This window comes from Ascidiella aspersa, chromosome 8 (genome assembly GCF_963924565.1).
Source record: "Ascidiella aspersa chromosome 8, kaAscAspe10.2, whole genome shotgun sequence".
Classification (NCBI taxonomy): domain Eukaryota; kingdom Metazoa; phylum Chordata; class Ascidiacea; order Phlebobranchia; family Ascidiidae; genus Ascidiella; species Ascidiella aspersa.
The window spans coordinates 22,191,810-22,210,559 of record NC_139454.1 but is presented as its reverse complement, the minus strand read 5'-3'; the positions used below and the strand labels follow the sequence as shown (position 1 = coordinate 22,210,559).

The 18,750-nt window shown below is 36.6% G+C and overlaps 1 protein-coding gene and 2 non-coding genes across 3 annotated transcripts; 1 reads left to right on the top strand and 2 right to left on the bottom strand.

The window, feature by feature from the left end:
• Window positions 1-488: 488 nt before the first annotated feature.
• LOC146136884 (beta-1,4-N-acetylgalactosaminyltransferase bre-4-like) lies at window positions 489-13,966 on the bottom strand. The gene is made up of 7 exons (XM_083395812.1): window positions 13,720-13,966; window positions 12,439-12,565; window positions 10,556-10,672; window positions 8,007-8,211; window positions 7,338-7,485; window positions 2,705-2,825; window positions 489-1,560 (listed from the first exon to the last, which is right to left on the bottom strand). Exons 3-7 carry the CDS (start codon window positions 10,610-10,612, stop codon window positions 1,474-1,476), a joined length of 618 nt encoding a protein of 205 aa, XP_083251938.1. The 5' UTR covers window positions 10,613-10,672; window positions 12,439-12,565; window positions 13,720-13,966; the 3' UTR covers window positions 489-1,473.
• Window positions 2,525-2,599, top strand: Trnaa-ggc (transfer RNA alanine (anticodon GGC)). Its single transcript has one exon. It is a non-coding gene; the product is annotated as a tRNA-Ala (tRNA).
• On the bottom strand, window positions 9,857-9,931 carry Trnav-gac (transfer RNA valine (anticodon GAC)). Its single transcript has one exon. It is a non-coding gene; the product is annotated as a tRNA-Val (tRNA).
• Window positions 13,967-18,750: the final 4,784 nt, after the last annotated feature.

Sequence of the window (18,750 nt, the reverse complement as noted above, 5' to 3'; positions counted from 1 at the left end):
TTGACTTGCTCTCATAAGGACTTGACTGGGTGTTGACTTGGGCAACCGATGACTTGGACTGGCACTTGACCTGTTATTTTGCAAAAGGCTCGACTTGGACTTAAGTTATTTTTCAAATGACTTGACTTGGACTTAAGTCATTTCAAAATGACTTGTTTACAACACTGCCGTTTAATGTAAGATTCTAAGGAGCCGAACCGGAACTGGCTGGAATTCCTATTTTAATTTGGTATCGCATCACTACCGATAGCACTCTGGTATCGGACGAGTAGCCTACCGATACTTCCACTATAAGTATCGGATATAGAGTCCGATCCGATTTTATCGGACATCCCTACTTTGGTGTAAGAAACTTTTACCGCTTGAGGTCGATATTTGGTTTATCGGTTGACTTAATAATAAGACACCTAAACATAACAAAACGCAAATGCAAAACAAGTCATTTTGCTGAACGAGGCTAAATAATACACGACATATAAGCAGCCACATTTATTATAAAGAAGCACGAATTGACAGCTTTGCTTACCCTACATATTTCGACTCTGATAGTAAGTTTTTCTAAAACCACTGATAATCTTAGTGTCGATAGATTAATATATACATATTTCAGTGTTTCTTAAACTGGTGAATGGTTCACCCCAGGGTGAAATTTTTTTTTTGCAGGGGTGAATAAGGGTGAACCGTCAGAAATGTATCATAGCTCTGCAGTAAATCGACTACTGAACTGGTGTTTTTTGTTGATTTTTGGTTAATGCAATAGTGAAGTTGGTTTGCACTGAGTTTTTAAGTACAAAAATTTGGTGACTGTGTTTTGTGCTTTTGTAGCTTTATACTTCTGACTGGAGAAATTATAAATTTTCAATGGTAAAACTTAGCTTGAGTTGATCTTAACAAAAATCGAAACAACCTAAATCATTTCGTGCTGTTATATATAGAGGAGATAGTTTTATCACATCATGAGACAAGGGTAAATGAAATCTTGAGATCGATACTAGGGGGTGAACAAAACTAAAAAAAGTTTAAGAAGCACTGGTCTATTTTAAGTTCACTTTAAATATATGCAACGAAACGAAACTAAAAATATGCAACGAAACGAAAAAAAACGAAAGACCGCAAGATCACCATGTCAGTCGCGCTTTAAAACACGACGGACTGCATACTATACTGCGAAAAAACACAAGGCTGCCTAAAAACCCAAAAGTAAACGGAAGAAACAAAGATTATTTTGCATTGAAACACAACAATATTTATGACACGTTTAGTTTAACAAAAAAATAGAAAGAGCACAACATGAATCAAATCTTGCCTTGTCGTATAGGATTTTTTCCCTAGCACATGCGAAGCTTGTTATGACAATACACGTGTTCACATTAAGTTTTTAGATGTTTCATTAGGAAAGTCATATTTGATATAGGAAACAAATTTTCAGTAGGGTAGTTGTTCGGTCGTGTTGGGTACTAGAACATCACTCATTCATTCGCTCTTCTCTTTTTCTACTTCAGGTGGGAAAATGTCGACCGTGATATTAGTGTAAGTCTTTTCCAAGACCCTCGATATTTCCTATATTCATGTAGGTTAAAAAATATGCGATTACTAACTTGTTACGGCCTTTTTTAACATATATGTCTTTTATCATTTTAACACCATATGTTTTACTTTATACTTTTAACATGTATGTAGCAAGAAAGCACTGTATTCACGCCACAACCAAGATAAAACTCGGGCCTCCAGAAATTACAAAACAAGAGGCTAAGCGGTGAGCCGGTGACATCTTCCCTTTCTAGCATTTTCCCGCCTCCATTAATTTAAAAGTTTTGAAAAATCGTTATTTGCAAAATTCGCAACCAATTGTGGATGTTTTTTTAGGTATTATATAGAGGTCAGGTGCTGAACTAGAATTTTTTTGTTGCGGGCTTAACATTTTTAGATATGACGTCACAGAGTTACGTCATTGCATGGCGTCATAAAGGGACATCGAAACGTAACTTCATAAAGAACAATCTTAAAAACACCATACGCAATTAGGTTGTGGAGGTGTTAGGCTATATTTTAAATACAGAAGCAAAGATGTTATACATTCGCGTTGCCAAAAACTTTCGTCCAAAATATTTTGTTTCGTCTTTGTGCTGAAATCTGTTTCTGAAAAGGGGCAAAACATATTGGAAACTTAATTTAGATTTGAAAAATAAAATTTGGTTGGCCATGGCCACATTCAGCCTCCCCTGGATTCGACTCTGCGAGGGCGTTGTAGTTAAACGTTGGCAAAATAAGTTAATTCCTAATTATCTTAATGGAACATTCACACATATGTGTGTTAATAACTGAGATCTAGCCCTTCGAAGCTGCTTTTTGACCAACGACTACGACCAACGTCGTTGGTCAAAAAGCAGCTTCGAAGGGCTAGATCTCAGTTATTAACACACATGTGTGTGAATGTTTCATTGAATAAATGATATGGTACTGTGGATCCCCTTCATTGAGGTTGCTTGTACTAACAGATTGATCAAGCATTGGCGCATTCTGAGCCTGCATAGCTCAGTTGGTAGAGCGACGGTCCCGGCTTGACCGGAGGTCGTGAGTTCGAACCTCACTGTAGGCTAGTTGTTTTTCTAGTCTGCTTTGCTTGCATCATTGATCAACAGATTCGGCGAGTCTGCGATGGCTTTCGGTGTACTATCTTAATGGAATAACAGTATTAACTAACCTTGAATTCAAGCGAGCTTAATCCATCTTTCTTCATATTTTCCCTGGTCTTTTTTACAATCTTCTTATTGTTAAGGTTTTCCGCGTTTGAACTCTCATGGCCATGCGGAACCATTTTATATCTGAACATAAAATGTAAGATGAACGCTTGGTCGATACACTTAACTTTCCATTAGGATTTACCAGTGTTGTAATGATTTGAGTCAATTACTTGACTTAAGTGCAATCAAGTCACTGTTTTCAAATGACTTGACTTGATTTAAGTCATTTGGACAAAATGACTTGACTTGACTTAAGTCTTTCGGACAAATGACTTGACTTGACTTAAGTCTTTTGAGCAAATGACTTGGGTTGAAATAAAATGTTTTCTGTACCGAAGTCTTTTTTTCAAATTTTTGCGCATAAAACAATTTGCTTGCTATGTTGCGCTTTTCTTATTTTTTAGTTCAGTTATTGCTTACAATCGCAGGAGTTTGAAAATTCCAATAGTTTAACGTTTTATTTTTACGAAAAAGGACGTGACTTAAAGTTGACTTGCTCTAATTATGACTTGACTGGGGCTCAAATCATCTCAAAATGACTTGTTTACAACACTGGGATGTACTATTAACTAGGAACTGATTCAAGGGGCCGAGGCCATGGCCCTGCCAAGCTTCTTTTTTTTCCAACTTTGATTATGTGATTTTAAAGTTGTTTCAGTGCATTTAGCGTAACTGCTTTGCAAGGTAGCCTACTATTTTAGCTAAAAGTAGTACTTTGGATATGCTACCATCAAAATGATAATTATGTAAACCTAATTAGATGGGACGTATTGTTTCAATCTGTGATTTGACAGTCGGGTATATAATGCTGTGATAGGGAATTTTTTTACTGCATATTGTCAATTTTCGCCGGTCGTCCTAATAAGTTCGCCTATAGTAGAAGGAAAGACATGCGCTTCGAGACAGAAAAAAACTACTCTCATTTTGAGAGAAAGTCGCGCATCTCAAGCGAGAGCCGTCGCAAACCGGTCACGGGTAGGCTAGGCAATATTTATTTTCAATTGGTTTTCTCTTACGTATGACGCAGTTGGTTCCGGGATTATTTGCTTTAATATCACGCAAGTCTAAACAATTGCTGTTACAACTTAAAGTTTTACGTTTGTCAGTAATTCTGGACCGATAAATGTCACAGGTTTTCGTCATTTAAAAGTTGTATGATACGCTTAGCATTTTGTCGTACTATTACAGAAACAGCACACAACGCTGACATTTGGTTGCATGTCAAATTCCCTTAATATTTTGTAAACCATCGGCTGTAACATTCGGCATCAGCAAACTTTTATACCACGCCAGTCGACAAAGCATTTAGTTAAACCCTTTTAAACACAATCAACGGTATACAGTAGGGTTCCTCTCCGGGAATGTTTCGCCGGAAAATTTCGCGTATTAACAATCCCGAATCAAGGGAAATTTTTTTATAATTCCGTTTTTTAGCAACATACCTGTTAACCTTAGTGTTTTATTTTATTTAAACACTGCTCCTAGTGGCGCGCTTTGCCTAGAGCATGTACGTGTCTCGTTTAAACGTGTCTTGTTTGCCCTTCATTTGAGACGCGCCTGTGTTAGTGGTAACATCTACTCTGTTGCGGTGTAAGTTAAGTTTTATATTTGTTCTGTGTTTATTGCTATTAGTGGTGATAACTTTGTGTTAATTCATTCGAATTAAGGAACTAAGGTTTTGTAACCATCGTTGTGTTTATTGTTTGTAAACTGATAAAGACTTCAGTGGACATCAACTTTCAATAACAAAACTTTAAAAAACTTGTCGTTTTTGACTGACATAAAGAAAAAAATATTATCAAACCTATGAAGTCGTTGCCTGAGTTTGCTTTATTTGCGTTTACCAGCGGAAAAACTTTATTAAATTTATTCTAACAATACAAATGCGCCCTACCTGCGCTTTTTTTAAAATAAAAACAAATACCGGTAAGGGTGCAGCTTTTAATACGAGAAGGTCTTGTAAGATTGCAGAAGCCATACTACTGAACATAAATGAGCTTAATTAAATGTCTTGAGCTAATGTAAAATAATTTAAAACATCCTAATGACGTAATTAGGTATAACTTTTTTCGTCGCGATTCCCAGGATTCCCGGGAATTTTCACTTTTCAATCCCGTTTCCCGGGAGTTAAAACATCATGGAAAAAGAGGAACCCTGCTACAATCAAGAGACAATCAACGCCCTTTCTGTTTAACAATGTAGGTTACATGTTCTCCGATCACAGCGAAATAAAAAACATACAACAAATATGTTATGAAATTTATATTTACCGAATGTGAAGCGTCATGTAGTGCAACGTGTAGGCATATAGGTAAAACTGTTATGACAATTTGAAAATAAATTTTGATATTTATTAGAACTCTGACCAAATCCGTAACAACTTTTTGGTTACATGTTAATTGCCACATTTATCTTTCATAGTCTTGGCCAATCCATCAGTCAAACACATTTTTTACGCTAGCAAACTTAAACGGGCAGTTTACAACGTAGGCCTAGTATGCAATTGTGACTAGGAGCCCCCATCATAATGAATTGTTTTGTTTATATACAGGCCTAACCACGCAAAATTTAGATATATTATTTGGTTATTGGAGTTGTGATTAGTTTATATTGACGGAAGAACGCCAACCAGGCAGAATTAAATTGGCAAACACTGCGTTTATTTACGTTAGATGCAGCTTGGTAGACCACACACATACTAAACAGAGTTCTACTACACACCAGGACACACACCCACACCTACTCGGATATTGTACAACAAACCTTCTCGAGAATAATTTAATAATCAAGTGGTTGAAGTCAAAGCTTAATGGCTTCTTACAATGTGTTTAACCACGCAACAGTTACTTTTCAAACGGGTTATCGTTCGTTAGACGCAGGATGGTACTATACCTGGATTATGTATTTGCTTGAATTTCGCGCATTTGAACAATTGCTGCTACGACTTTCGGTTTTACTTTGTTAGTGATTTCCGATCGATATATGTCAGGGTGGTCCAAGGTTGACAGCATCGCGGGCCACAATATTTATTTGATATACTTGGCGGGCCACATAAAGTAGGATATATATGCGACATGCGCGCTAGGAGCGATCAACGATTTTTGTAAGGTCGGGGCATGAAATGTTTAAAGATGGCGACAAAAAGCATCGTCAAAAAGTACTGTGATAATGAGACTGTTGGCAAAATGGTGCGCGCGAAGCGCGAAAAATTTGCGTATTTGACAAAACAGAATACTGCATTCATAAGCGTAGAATGTTTTTTAACTACATATATTTGGCTAGAATTGCACGATGGAAAGGTCCAGGGCGTTAACCTTTAATATTACAATAATTCAACGGTGCTTCGCGGGCCACAAAAAATGATGTCCTGGGTTTGGATCATAGGGGCCTGGGTTTGGACCATAGGCGTAGCCAGGGAGGGGGGGGCTGAGGGGCCATGGCCCCCCCAAAATTTGTAAAAATTTTACTCTTTATAAAAATTTTTACTTGTTTTTTAGCATTTATGAGCAGTACCACATCAGTCAATCACAGGCATACAACACCTTTAATTGTCATGCATTGTTACGTCACAAACGATGTAGTTAATATTACGTTTACTATACTTTAAGGTAGTTTTACTACTTTTAGACAGTTTTGCTGCTCTTTATATGGTTTTGAGTATTGCGTTTAACACTCAGTCAGTTGATGCTCTAAACGTTTTGCTAGCGTTGTTATTTGTGTTCGTCACGGCAGTTAATACAATGACAAAAGCTAAACAAAAAAGTCCAAATTTTTTGGCCCCCCCCAAAATTTTCGGCTGGCTACGCCACTGATTTGGACCACCCTGATATATGTCATTTGTTTCTGATACGTAAAAATGCGAGACGTGTTTAGCCAAGTTTGTGTGTTTACTGTTTAGTCGTTCCATTTAAACAAAACACACAAAGTTGCAATTTGGTTTGATGTTAAATACCCCAATATTTTTTTTAATTATCGGCTATAACATGCGGCTTACACAAGGCTGATATACCATCGCAAATTATTGATTAAATAGTCACAGCTGCGTAGTTTATCGTGGTTATTGTAGGTGTAATGTACTTCTACAGTTGGAATAAAACTGGTAAATATTCTATTTAACCTGGGCAACGCTGGGTATTTTATCTAGTATATTCTAAAACTCGAATTAATTTTTGCATTTTTTTCTCTTTCCTCGGGTTTCTTGGAAGATTGAAGTATATATTAGGCCTACCATATATATCCTCTTTTAGGAGGATTTGAACACTTTTCTCAAGAAAACTGAATGGTCCTCCGAGGACGCTCAAAAATGCCCAAATGTCCTCTTTTTAAGAATTTCGAATTACAAATTGGATCAGTTTCGTGGATCCTGATAGTTATATATAATTTCAATGATATTTCATGTAAACAAGTTTTACGATCGTTAAAAATGAAGTTTTGCCTGCAACTACCAAGGAAATGTCATCAAACTAAAAACGTAACAATTCTACTTTTTGTTTTATTTGCCAAAAATGTCCTCTTTTCGGGTCCTGAAAATATGGTGGTCCTAGTATATATGAAATAAAAAACTTAAACAGAAAATCGAAAAAGAACACTGACCTGCAAATCTGGTTAGGCGTCTGTTTGACTTTATGTTTTGTCGTCACCCTAATAAACATATCCTCGTCTTCTAAACCCCAGCCCCAGTATAAGTTAGAATATCCATTTACTGACTCAAATTGATCCTTGGTCAACGACGTTACGCCACCTGCGACAATATACAGTAATGGTCACCTAAACCATTCAAAGAATTACCATACATTTTGACATGTTTAAATATTCAACCCAACGGTATTGACTTCACAGTATTACTACTTTGGATAAAAAAATGGAAGGTCTTGTTCTATATTAAACCAGAGGTAAACGTAAGCCGTAAAAAAAGAAAGTAAGTTGTTAAAAAAAGTATTTACATTCAAGGAGATAGTGTAATATACCCTGTCGAAAAATATTCTTTTTTGAAAGGCTATCCCGCTATTTCCTTGAATGTATTCAAACTAAGATTCCATTTGCAAATTTGTGCACGACATAGAAAATAACCCCAGGTTTCATAACTTCACTTGTTTTAGAGGTCTCGTTGTGACGTCACTTTGTGACGTAACTTTGCGACGTCATCGCTCAAAATTGTCATGCGTTTCAGTGTGAAAAATTTTCGTCGTCCTGGTTAGAAAATTCTTCCACTTTCACCACTGTAGTTTATTAAGCAGTGCTTGTGGCGCGCACGCAACTTACCAAATCTCGCCTCGAACTTGTAGTGGAACTTTTCCACGGCAACGGAAAGATGAGAAGGCTCTTTTGGGCACGTGTAAAGGCACCGCTCGTTCTCCAGTATATGGCAAACGTCGTGGAATATGAAACAGTCGAAGTCGTAATCTTTCGATGCTTGGACGTATCCAACGTTTAGAAGCTTTGCCCGATTGAAAGTTCCGCTTCCAGCCTGTGTTGTGTTTAGGAATGTCCGATAATATCGGATCGGAGCCGATACCCGATGCCAAGTGGTAATATCGGTACTCGTCCGATACTAGGTTGGTATCGGTGCCGATCCGATACCAAATTAATATCGCAATTTTAGCTGTGAGTTGTGACCGAAAACAGCTATTCTACTATGAAAAGGGTAAATTTTAAAAGTTAAATTTATTAAAACATAATATGTTAACAACTGGTAGTAAACGCCAAAGCAAATTGCAGCCTAATAACCTTAAAAACCTCACCAATTTGCTTCAATTTTGCTGGTCTGGGCATATTAATGACGTCATTTATTACGGGATCAGGCCGCGTTACTTCAGACCAGCGGTTCTTAACCTGTGGGTAATTACCATCATGTGGGTAATTACCATCATGTGGGTAATTACCATCATGTGGGTAATTTGAGGATAGCAGGCAGACTTGGACAACTAGATAATTCTAGTTTTCTAATTCATTGAATTAGAGCAAAATGCGGCTTCTAATTTATGAATTGCCTGTGCGCTCTAATTCTAGTTCTAATCTAATTCGGGTTTTTCCAAAACTGCTACTTTTTCCAACGGCATTTTTAGTCACTCAGTTGAAACACAGAATTTCAATTAAAACTCTTTGGTTGGAACGAGTTGTATGTTATTTTTACAGTATAAAAAGCATAAAAAGGCTTTACCATTCACATTCTTATAAGAATACTTTGCGATTAAATTAAATTGCTTGTATGTGATTTTAGTTCAAATTCGTTTTTTTAAGAATTCGGTAATTCTAATTCTAATCTAATTTGAGAAAACTCAAAATGATCTAATTCTAATTCTAATCTAATTTAGAAAAACTAAAATGCTCTAATTTTAATTCTAATCTAATTTTAAAAAGCTAAAATAAATCTAGTTGTCCAAGTCTGATAGCAGGTGGGTAATCAGCTGAACCATAATATATAGAAATTGTTGTAACAAACAATGTCACAGCTGTAAGTGGTAAAGTTACTTTATTAGCCTACTTACATGTTTGATGTTTTGAGTCTTTTTATAACAGGGATTGGATCACAAACACGGCCTTAATCCTTACAAAGCGGATCACAAACACGGCCTTAATCCTTACAAAATGCTCAAGTGGGTAATATATTTAATTATTTGCTAATTTATGCGAAACTCTGCTGTTGCGTCGTTTTAAGTGTTATTGTCTGGGTTGGTAATTTTTGTATGATTTTGGAATCCTATAAATATTAAGAAGCTAAATAGTTAAAAAAAAGCTGCAGCATTTTTTATGGGATTACAGGAGTTCAGCAGAAAGCTTTTCAGCATGGTTTATTGGTTTAACCAGGGTTTATAGAATTTTTTGTCTGCAAACTCTTAATTTCCATGGATCGCCACCCTTTACGTTTTACAGCGATAATCAAAATGCTTTTAGTTGTCTGCTTTTCTGCACCTGTTTGTTGAATTGCAGTTAATGTAGGCCTAATCGTCACCCTAAAACACTTTTGCACGACCCACAGATTTGCCAGCCCTGATTTAAACAGTATAATGCTATCTAATGAGGAACTGTTTTTTAGTACACCGAAAGCCATCGCAGACTCACCGAGTCTGTTGATCTATGATGCAAGCAGGGCAGACTAGAAAAACAACTATAGCCTGCAGTGAGGTTCGAACTCACGACCTCCGGTCAAGTCGGGACCGTCGCTCTACCCACTGAGCTATGCAAGCTCAGAAGGGAACGAGTCGAGAAACAACCATACGCCAATGCTTGCTCAATTTGTTAGTACAAGCAACCTCATTGAAGGGGATCCACAGTACCATATCATTTATTCAATGAAACATTTACACATATGTGTGTTAATAGCTGAGATCTAGCCCTTCGAAGCTGATTTTTGACCAACGACTACGGCTTACGTATAATTAGTACACCAAAAGCCAGTCTGCCCTGCTTGCATCATAGATCAACAGACTCGGTGAGTCTGCGATGGCTTTCGGTGTACTAATTATACGTAAGCCGTAGTCGTTTCAGCTGCATAATTGCACCAGTAAAGTTGTTTTTTGCTTGTTGAGGCCCGTGTGCCATTCTGAGTTAAACAGGCCTATTTTAAATCATTGCTTATTATCTGGGTATAGATGTTATGCAAACACAATTCCCGATTAACTCAACTGAAAAAGTTTGGAATCACCTATAATTAACTAATGCTTCGCAGGCTACAAACAATATTGGAATGAACATGCTTGGTGTCATTTTTTCAAAAAAAGTATTCTGCAAAACGCTATACACGGTAGCAACGGATCCGCTAATGTTTAAGGACTGGTCTGATTGCAACACAAAGCAACGTATAGGCTTACCTGGTTGATTACGTAGATCTTGAAGTCGAGCATCTGTTTCTGCATGATGGGGATCATGTGCTGCAGGAAATATCGCAGGTGCAGGCTACGATTGCGAAAAGGAATTATAATCGCCACCTATAGACACATAAAAATTTCTATATATTTGCGTTCGGCAAATATTGTATCAGTGTTGCAAAGACTTAAGTAAATCAAGTGCACTTAAGTCACTGTGTTCAAATGTCTTGATTTAAGTTTTTTGGACAAATGAGTTGGGATGAAAAGAAGTGTTTTCATTACAAGCATTTTTTATAAAATTGGATTATATTTCTTAAGTTTTGCACATAAAACAATTTGCTTGCTATATGTTGCGTTTTATGCTCTTTTTTACTAGAGTTATTGTCCATAATAGGACAGGTTTATAACTGTAATAGTTTAACGTTTAATTGTTTCGACAAGGACAAAACTTGGAATTGGCTTGCTCTAATGAGGGGACTGAGAGTTATTTATTCAAAAAGACATGACTTGGACTTATTAAGGGACATGACTTGGACTATTCTTTTAAAAATTACTCAGCTTGAACACTCAAGTTATTTATAAATAACTTTTTTACAACACTGTATTGTCTCAATTGTGAATTGTTCTTCCGGCATAATTTTATTAAAGTACCAACGTTTCGTCCATCTATGGGGCAATTTTCTTCAGGGCAATATAATTGCAACCAAAAGCAAAACAGTCCTAATTGTCTTTTGTCCCAATTGTCCGAAAACCCTTCGATATACTGTGGCTAAGTAAGTACTTGATTGTCTGCTGTATATTTTTAACAGAAATGAACCGAGGCGGATAGTCAAACAATGCCTAATATTTTACGTGGAAGTTCCATGACTTTCGAGCGTATGGACAAACCAAAGAGAATCTCTTTGGGATAAACTATCCGGCTTTCGCGTCTGTCAAAAAGTTAAAAAAAAACTTTGTTGTATTTTTTAAACGCGCAAAGGGCCTGTTGGTAGTTGAGTTTGTTTCATTTTTTTTTCAGAATTACGACTTATTACGATTGAACGTAATACAGTTAAAAAAAAGAAAAAAAATTTAGGATACATATAAGGAAAGTATAAGTTTACCATAATCATTGCATACAATCAATATGCTTTTCTAAGCAATACTTTTATATTGCTTAGAAAAAAAATTTATATAGTGCCTTAGGAAAAAGGCGCAAGTAAAAAAGTATTTTTACACCGCGACATACCGGTTGCGGAGCACTGAATTTCTGCATATGCGTTATAAGGCAGTGGTTCTCAACCTTTTCAGCTTACGGACCGGTAATATTTCAAAACAAAATTCGCGGACCGGTGGACCTTCAAAAAACAAAAACAAAAAAAAATTAATTACGACAAAAGTATTTGCAACTTAAAAGCAAAGAATGGAAACTTTAGTTTAATGAGAAATTTGCTTCGATCTTTTTTTATAACATGCGTGTTATACGTGTTTCTGTTAAGTTTTTTTCTACATACAACTGGTCCCAGAGTTGACTTAAACCAGCCATTATTACGTCACACAGCTGCAAATTACGCAACTGGCGAAGTTCTAAATTTGATGCAAGCCTTCAACATCTTCTATTTGCAATTGAGATATAAAATTCTATTATATTTGGCGGACCGGCAGGAAAGTTGACGCGGACCGGCGGTTGAGAACCACTGTTGTGTGCTGTGCGACTTATAAAGTAAGAAATGTGGCTCTTGGTCTTTGATTGGTTGGCCACCCTGTTATAAGTAGATCGATAACGCTAAATGTCACGTTACAAAAACTCCAGAAAATATGACGATCACATGGTTTCATCATAATTGGTCGTATTTGCAAACAAATGCCCTCTCGCGCCTCCCTAATTTGATTTAGTTTTTACTCACTTTTGAAGTCGCATTGCTTGAGGGCTTAAAATGTCCACCGATTTCAGCTTGAGGAAAATTGGCAGCAATGTCTTGAAACGAAAGAGGTTCGACATCAAAGGAGATGTTTTTTTGGAAGAGCCGGGATCTGCAATAACGCGATGTTGATCGTTAAACATTTAAGACCGTACGGCGTTAAACGTTGTGTCCATATACGGACAAGGAAAAATTGCATAAACCTCATAAAGTTAAGCATAACAAATGTATCAAATGGCAACAATAAAATGAAATTGTCAATAAAAGAAAATAGTGAAGAAATTTAACTTGACTTACACGTGAAATACATTTGCATCTATGGGATTAACTGCCATTATCTCGAAACAAAAAAAGTCAATTAAATATGCGCCAATCAATCAGTTATAGAAGATATGGTAAGTTATGCGGAATAACAACTCTGCGCTATGTTAAAAAAAAACTGTAGTTTCACGTTCTGCCAACGTGATAAGTAGGGCCCGCAAAAGTTAATGAAGTCAAAATGTTTTAAGGAGCTCCTCTGTCCACGAATCAAAGAATAAAGTTGTTTTTAGCACCTAGGGGAATGTTTCTAAGAAGTTTATAGATTAAAATAAAGTTAAAAGTTACAATACAGTCAAATTTTTCAATTAAGTCAAAATTTGTCAAATTATGGCTTTTGACAAAGTATTTGTGTTTCTTGAGAGTAGTTTTGTGTAAAAATCGTCGTGGAAGCATTGTAAATGAGGAACTGCGACACAATTAAACCATAACTCATAAAAGCAGAAAATATGTCACAATGCCCACTTGGATCAGCAGCAACTTTCATCGCAAATTGTCCATTTTTTATTTATTTATAGTTACGCATTTAAATAATTCTTATAAAAAACACTTTCTCTTTATAAGCGTGGTCTTTTCGAAGATTAACAGTGTGGATCTTAGGAATAGCCTACTGAAATTTTGTAATACAAAAATGCCTGAGCAAGCTAAATCTATCGCCAGAAAACACGACGCACTGTTTAAATCCATAAAACACTGAAATCGACACAATATTATGTTTGGGTGACTGATGGCACCAATTCAAGGAAGAACTGTAGCCTCTACAAATAAGCTATTTCGTTAGGTTAAAATAGAGTTAAAAATTGATAAAAATAAAGTTAAAAATTTTTTTTTTAGGTTAAAATAAAAATGGCCCTAGTGATAAGAGACAACACGAAGATATACTATTCTGGCCAAATAAAATGCAAAAGATTCAGCCGGTCTCCGTAACAACCTGGAAATGACCATCACCTTATATGATTTTGAAAGTAGAAAACTAAAGTGCAGCGCTGTAGCCAGGCAAGCAAAAAGTACGATCAACTTTAAACCAAGTCGACATTTTCCGCAAAGTTGGTGCAACTTCCCAAAAGACGACAAGAAAGCCATCTGTGGAAAAGTTTTAGAACAAATCATTTACAAAGACAAACAATTTGAATAAGTACAAAATGGCTAATGCAAAACATCCTGCACATTTGACTAATAAGCTTTGCAACAACATGTTTTCTGCATACTCTTCTTCACTTGATAATTCTCAAACCACTTTGTGGGTGCGAGCCACAATAATAGAATATTTAAAGCAAACGAGAATCGGTACTTGCGTACTACTTGTGCACAACATATTAACCATTACTTGTGCACACACATATTAACCATTCACATTCAGAAATTGATTGTGAATAACCAAATGTAACTCTAGTTCAAATTCTAGTTAAAATTTGATTTTTTAGGAATTCGGTAATTCTAATTCTATAATCTAATTAAGAAAACTCAAAACGAACCAATTCTAATTCTAATCTAATTTGGAAAAACTAAAATGCTTTAATTCTAATTCTAATCTAATTTGGAAAAACTAAAATGCTTTAATTTTAATTCTAATCTAATTTTGAAAAGCTTAAATAAATCTAGTTGTCCAAAATCACTTAAATATCACATTCCAGCCGGCGGTAATGAAATTTCGAGACAATACGCTTCTATAAGAATAATGAAAAACAGGAAATTCTGGACAATTGACGAAAGCTTCTCACAAAGCCTTGCGTGACGACGTCACAATCAGCCAGAACTGTTTTGATTGAATGACCGGGGTTTTAATCCGGTAAAAATATGGAGCAAGATGCTACAACTTCAATATAAATTATTGTCTATGTCGCGACAAATCAACACCGTGTTTAAAATAAAGTTCACAAACACTTTCTGTCTCATACACAGATTACTTTTTTCTAATACAGTCGTCCTTGGCCTTGCTGGTTGCTATCGGTAAGTAAGGCTCTGGCCATTAGGCGAGGGCCGGCGGCTGCCTATGTTCTCTTAAGCGTTTTTTGGATACACCAGACTCCATGCAGAAGGCCGCTAAAAATACCTATCCTTATGACTTCTTGAACTCTAAATAGAGTCACTTCACTCAGTTGACACGATAACGTAACACGGCTATTCAAGCCGATAGCGTCAAACTGTATCCAATAGAATAGCATAGATATAAGGCTAGGATCCCTGGCGAAACGCAGATAACGATTGCTTGGTACTTTCCACGCTTCAGTTGATACCGGTCTCGCGTATTGTGACGTCAGTTGGGCAACCGGCCAAATGTACGGGTAATGCTCGGGAAAACTACTCCCTACTGCTACAACCATATAACTGATGTACCCTATAGAAAAACTTGCTCGATTTGTCTACTAGGCCAACGTTAAATTTGTTAGACCTGCCTTTATATTTTCCACCTTGGTGTTGCTAACACTTTTAAAGCTTTTTTTTAAGTAATACGCCTCCGTTGAATGTTTTTAACTTCAGACAAATAACCGAAGATAAGAAATATCAGGCTAAAATGTGGCTTTGTCTTAATTATATGACAGTACAAAGATGCTCTTGAGTAACCAGCACTCCTTTAAACTTTTATTCTTTGCATGAAACAAACTAAATAAACCGACACAACTTATACACAACACGATCACTGTTCAAGCTTGCCTTTTGTCTGCTACGGTGGCCAATGGCCATCACATCCTTGCATCACGCCACAACCCACCTACGCACTCGTTTCAGACGAATTTGCCTTTTTATTTGCGTTAATTCCATATCAGCAGATGGAAAACTAACATTTGCTGCAACAGTGTCACTGGTATGTACGAGACAAACCAGTTCAAGCCATCACACGCGTGAAAATGTAAAAAAATAATAATTGAAATGAAAATTGTAATGACCCAAGCATGTTAGACAATTCGGTTGTTGATTTTTCATGTAATGATAATTATTAGCTTTTCTATCATACTTATTTAGTTATTAGTTTTTCTATAATTAATCTTTATTTTTTTGTAATAGGCCTACACATTCGTTCATCACAGCTGCCATTAGCGTCAACGTCAGTCAAAATGTTTGCAGAGGATTTTCCACTTTTACCTACTTTCCCGTTTTTTTCTCAGCAGAAATGCTGCTGGTTAAACGCGAGCAAACTCGAATGCGATTGCCACACGATTTGCTGTTGGCGGACGGCAGGAGCAAAGGCTTCACTAAAGATTAATTCGAATTAAGAATCTTAGCAGAACCGACGATGCTATTTGTGTAACTATATAGTATTCTGCTCGTGTTGAATAAAGTTATTTTGGATCTTTTTTACAACCTTTGTGGTTATGCTGTGATCTTTACGATATGGAAAAAAGATAAACAACTAGAAATGTCGGAGCGAGCTTAGATCCCGATATTAACAAAAAAAGAATAATATTATTATTATTTCATCAACTTCACTAAAGCATCCGACTAACTGTCAACGGAAGAAAAATGTTAGTAGTGTATTCGTTGTTAGGAGGTTCTAAAATCGATATATTATTTGCAGATTTAAAAAATATGTGTTAGCTTAATTAATTAATTTTACCCAGGTTTCATTTTGGGGGGCTCAACATTTTCAAAGAAAATATATGAAAAAGCAAGTTGCGCGTGTTAAGTATTGTGAAAAACTAAAGTAACACCCGATAAATATTGTCAATGTTTCCAAGATAAAATTGTAACGTTATGTAACACAGAACCAAATATTACGAACTTCCAAAACATTGACGATACAGCGCTTGAGGATTGGCCAGTTTGTACCAGCGGCAATATAATTGCCAACGACCACTCGACGCTTACCATGCAAACAACGGACGTAACGTTATCAACCTGCGTCAACGACGTAATTGAAGAGATGGAGTACTGCAGAGCTTCCTAAACTTTTTTAGTTTTGTTCACCTCTAGCATCGATCTCTAGATTTCATTCACCCTTGTCTCATGATATGATAAAACTATCTCGTCTATATATAACAGCACGAAATGATTTAGGTTGTTTCGATTTTTGTTAAGATCAACTCAAGCTAAATTTTACCATTGAAAATCTACAATTTCTCAAGTCCAGAAATATAAAGCTGTAAAAGCACAAAACACAGTCACCAAACTTTTGTACTTATACACTCAGTGCAAACCAACTTCACTCATATTACAATAAGCAAAAAAAAACACCAGTTCAGTTGTCGATTTACTGCAGAGATATCACACATTTCTGGCGGTTCACCCTTATTCGCCCCTTTTGATTGGTTAACCCCTGCAAAAATTTTGTTCACCCTGGGGTGAACCATTCACCAGTTTAAAATACACTTGAGTGCTGAATGCCCACGAAGCCGCTTAGCGATTCCGCAGTTTTTAACTCTACCCCAAAAGATTGGGATTTAATTTGTAGTTCTGTTCAAGGAAGTTATTTTACAAGCAAGAACTGGAGCGATATTTTGGAGAATGTTTGAAAAAATCCTCGCTCGCTTGTTTCCAAGTGCCACCGTTGTAATAAATCGAATATATCAAATATCGTTTTTCTTTCTGTTCCGGTAAATGCAACTTCAATTCTTGCGGAGACTCGTTGAAATAAAACTGCTCGACAAAACAACATTCCACGTTGTTTACAGCGGGATTAATAAGCATTATGCGGACGATACGTCAGGGTGTTACTTGAAAGGATCTCACCCAAACGAACTTCTCCCTGAGGATGTGATTAACATAGGGACGATGCACCGAATGTTGGCGTTTAAAAAAAGCACGACAGGAAGTGCGAAAAATCCAAGCTTTAAAAAGTTTAAATTAAAGCGCGATTGGGGCGTTGCAAAAAATTAAACCATCGAGAGAATGTAGTCGAAGAAAAGCGTTCAGGCGTTTTCCACAAATGGTCAGATGACCCGCGCTCAGTTATGTTGCGGTCTGAGGACACGTTGAGCTTACATTGACGCCAGTGGCGTAGCCAGCCGAAAATTGGGGGGGCAAAAAAGTTTGAACTTTTTGTTTAGCTTTTGTCATTGTATTTACCGCCGTAACGATCACAATAACAATGTTAGCAAACCGTTTCGAGCAGCAACTGACTGAGAGTTAACGCAATACTCCATTTCCAAGAAAACCATTCAAACAGCAAAAACTGACTTTTAAGTAGTAAAACTACATTAATGTATAGCAAATGTAATATTAACTACATCGTTTGTGATTTAACAGTGCATGACAATTGAAGGTGTTGTATGCCTGTGATCGACTGTTGTGGTACTGCTCACAAATGCTAAAAAACAAAGTATTAAGAGTAAAATATTTATAAATTTTTTTGGGGGCATGGCCCCTCAGACCCCCGCTGGCTACGCCTATGATTGACGCCACTGGCAGAATTATGTTAGAAACCAACAGTTGGTCTATTTGTATTCGAATTTGCTGCAGCTCTTTGTCTGGGAATCGTCCCTAGAAAGTTGGTTTTGTTGAGAATGTATTACGCAGCGTGGCAGCAATGTGGCTTGAAAATAAACCATAAGGGCAAGTTACATTATACGTAAAAAAAATCTTACAAAACGTAACACAATGAAATTGACAATAAAGGTATATTTTAACTGTCGTTTAGTTTAGGTCATATCCCCAATAAAGATTTTAGTGTGGAATGCTTCTCTTCGTCACGAAACTTAGCGTGATTAAAGTCTATGTCAGCGAATGTTTGGCGACCCAATTCTCATTACAGAAGCTTAAAGTAAACATAACATATTTAAGACAATAGCCAAAACCGGTTTAAGTTGATTTATTTGACACAAGTCTTGGGATTGCTTCGGCAATTTCTTAAAAGTAAGAGCAATCGTGCTCAGAGCCAATCTCAACAAATCTCAATATACGAGCTACTGCCCGAATGCCCGAAATTCGACAAAAGATGCTCTCAAAACAGCTTTTTTTATTGTAAACTGACTAGGCCGGCAATGTTTCACCCCACATTACGTCACTGGCGTGTTTTTTTTTGCCACGGATCTTTGGCAAGAA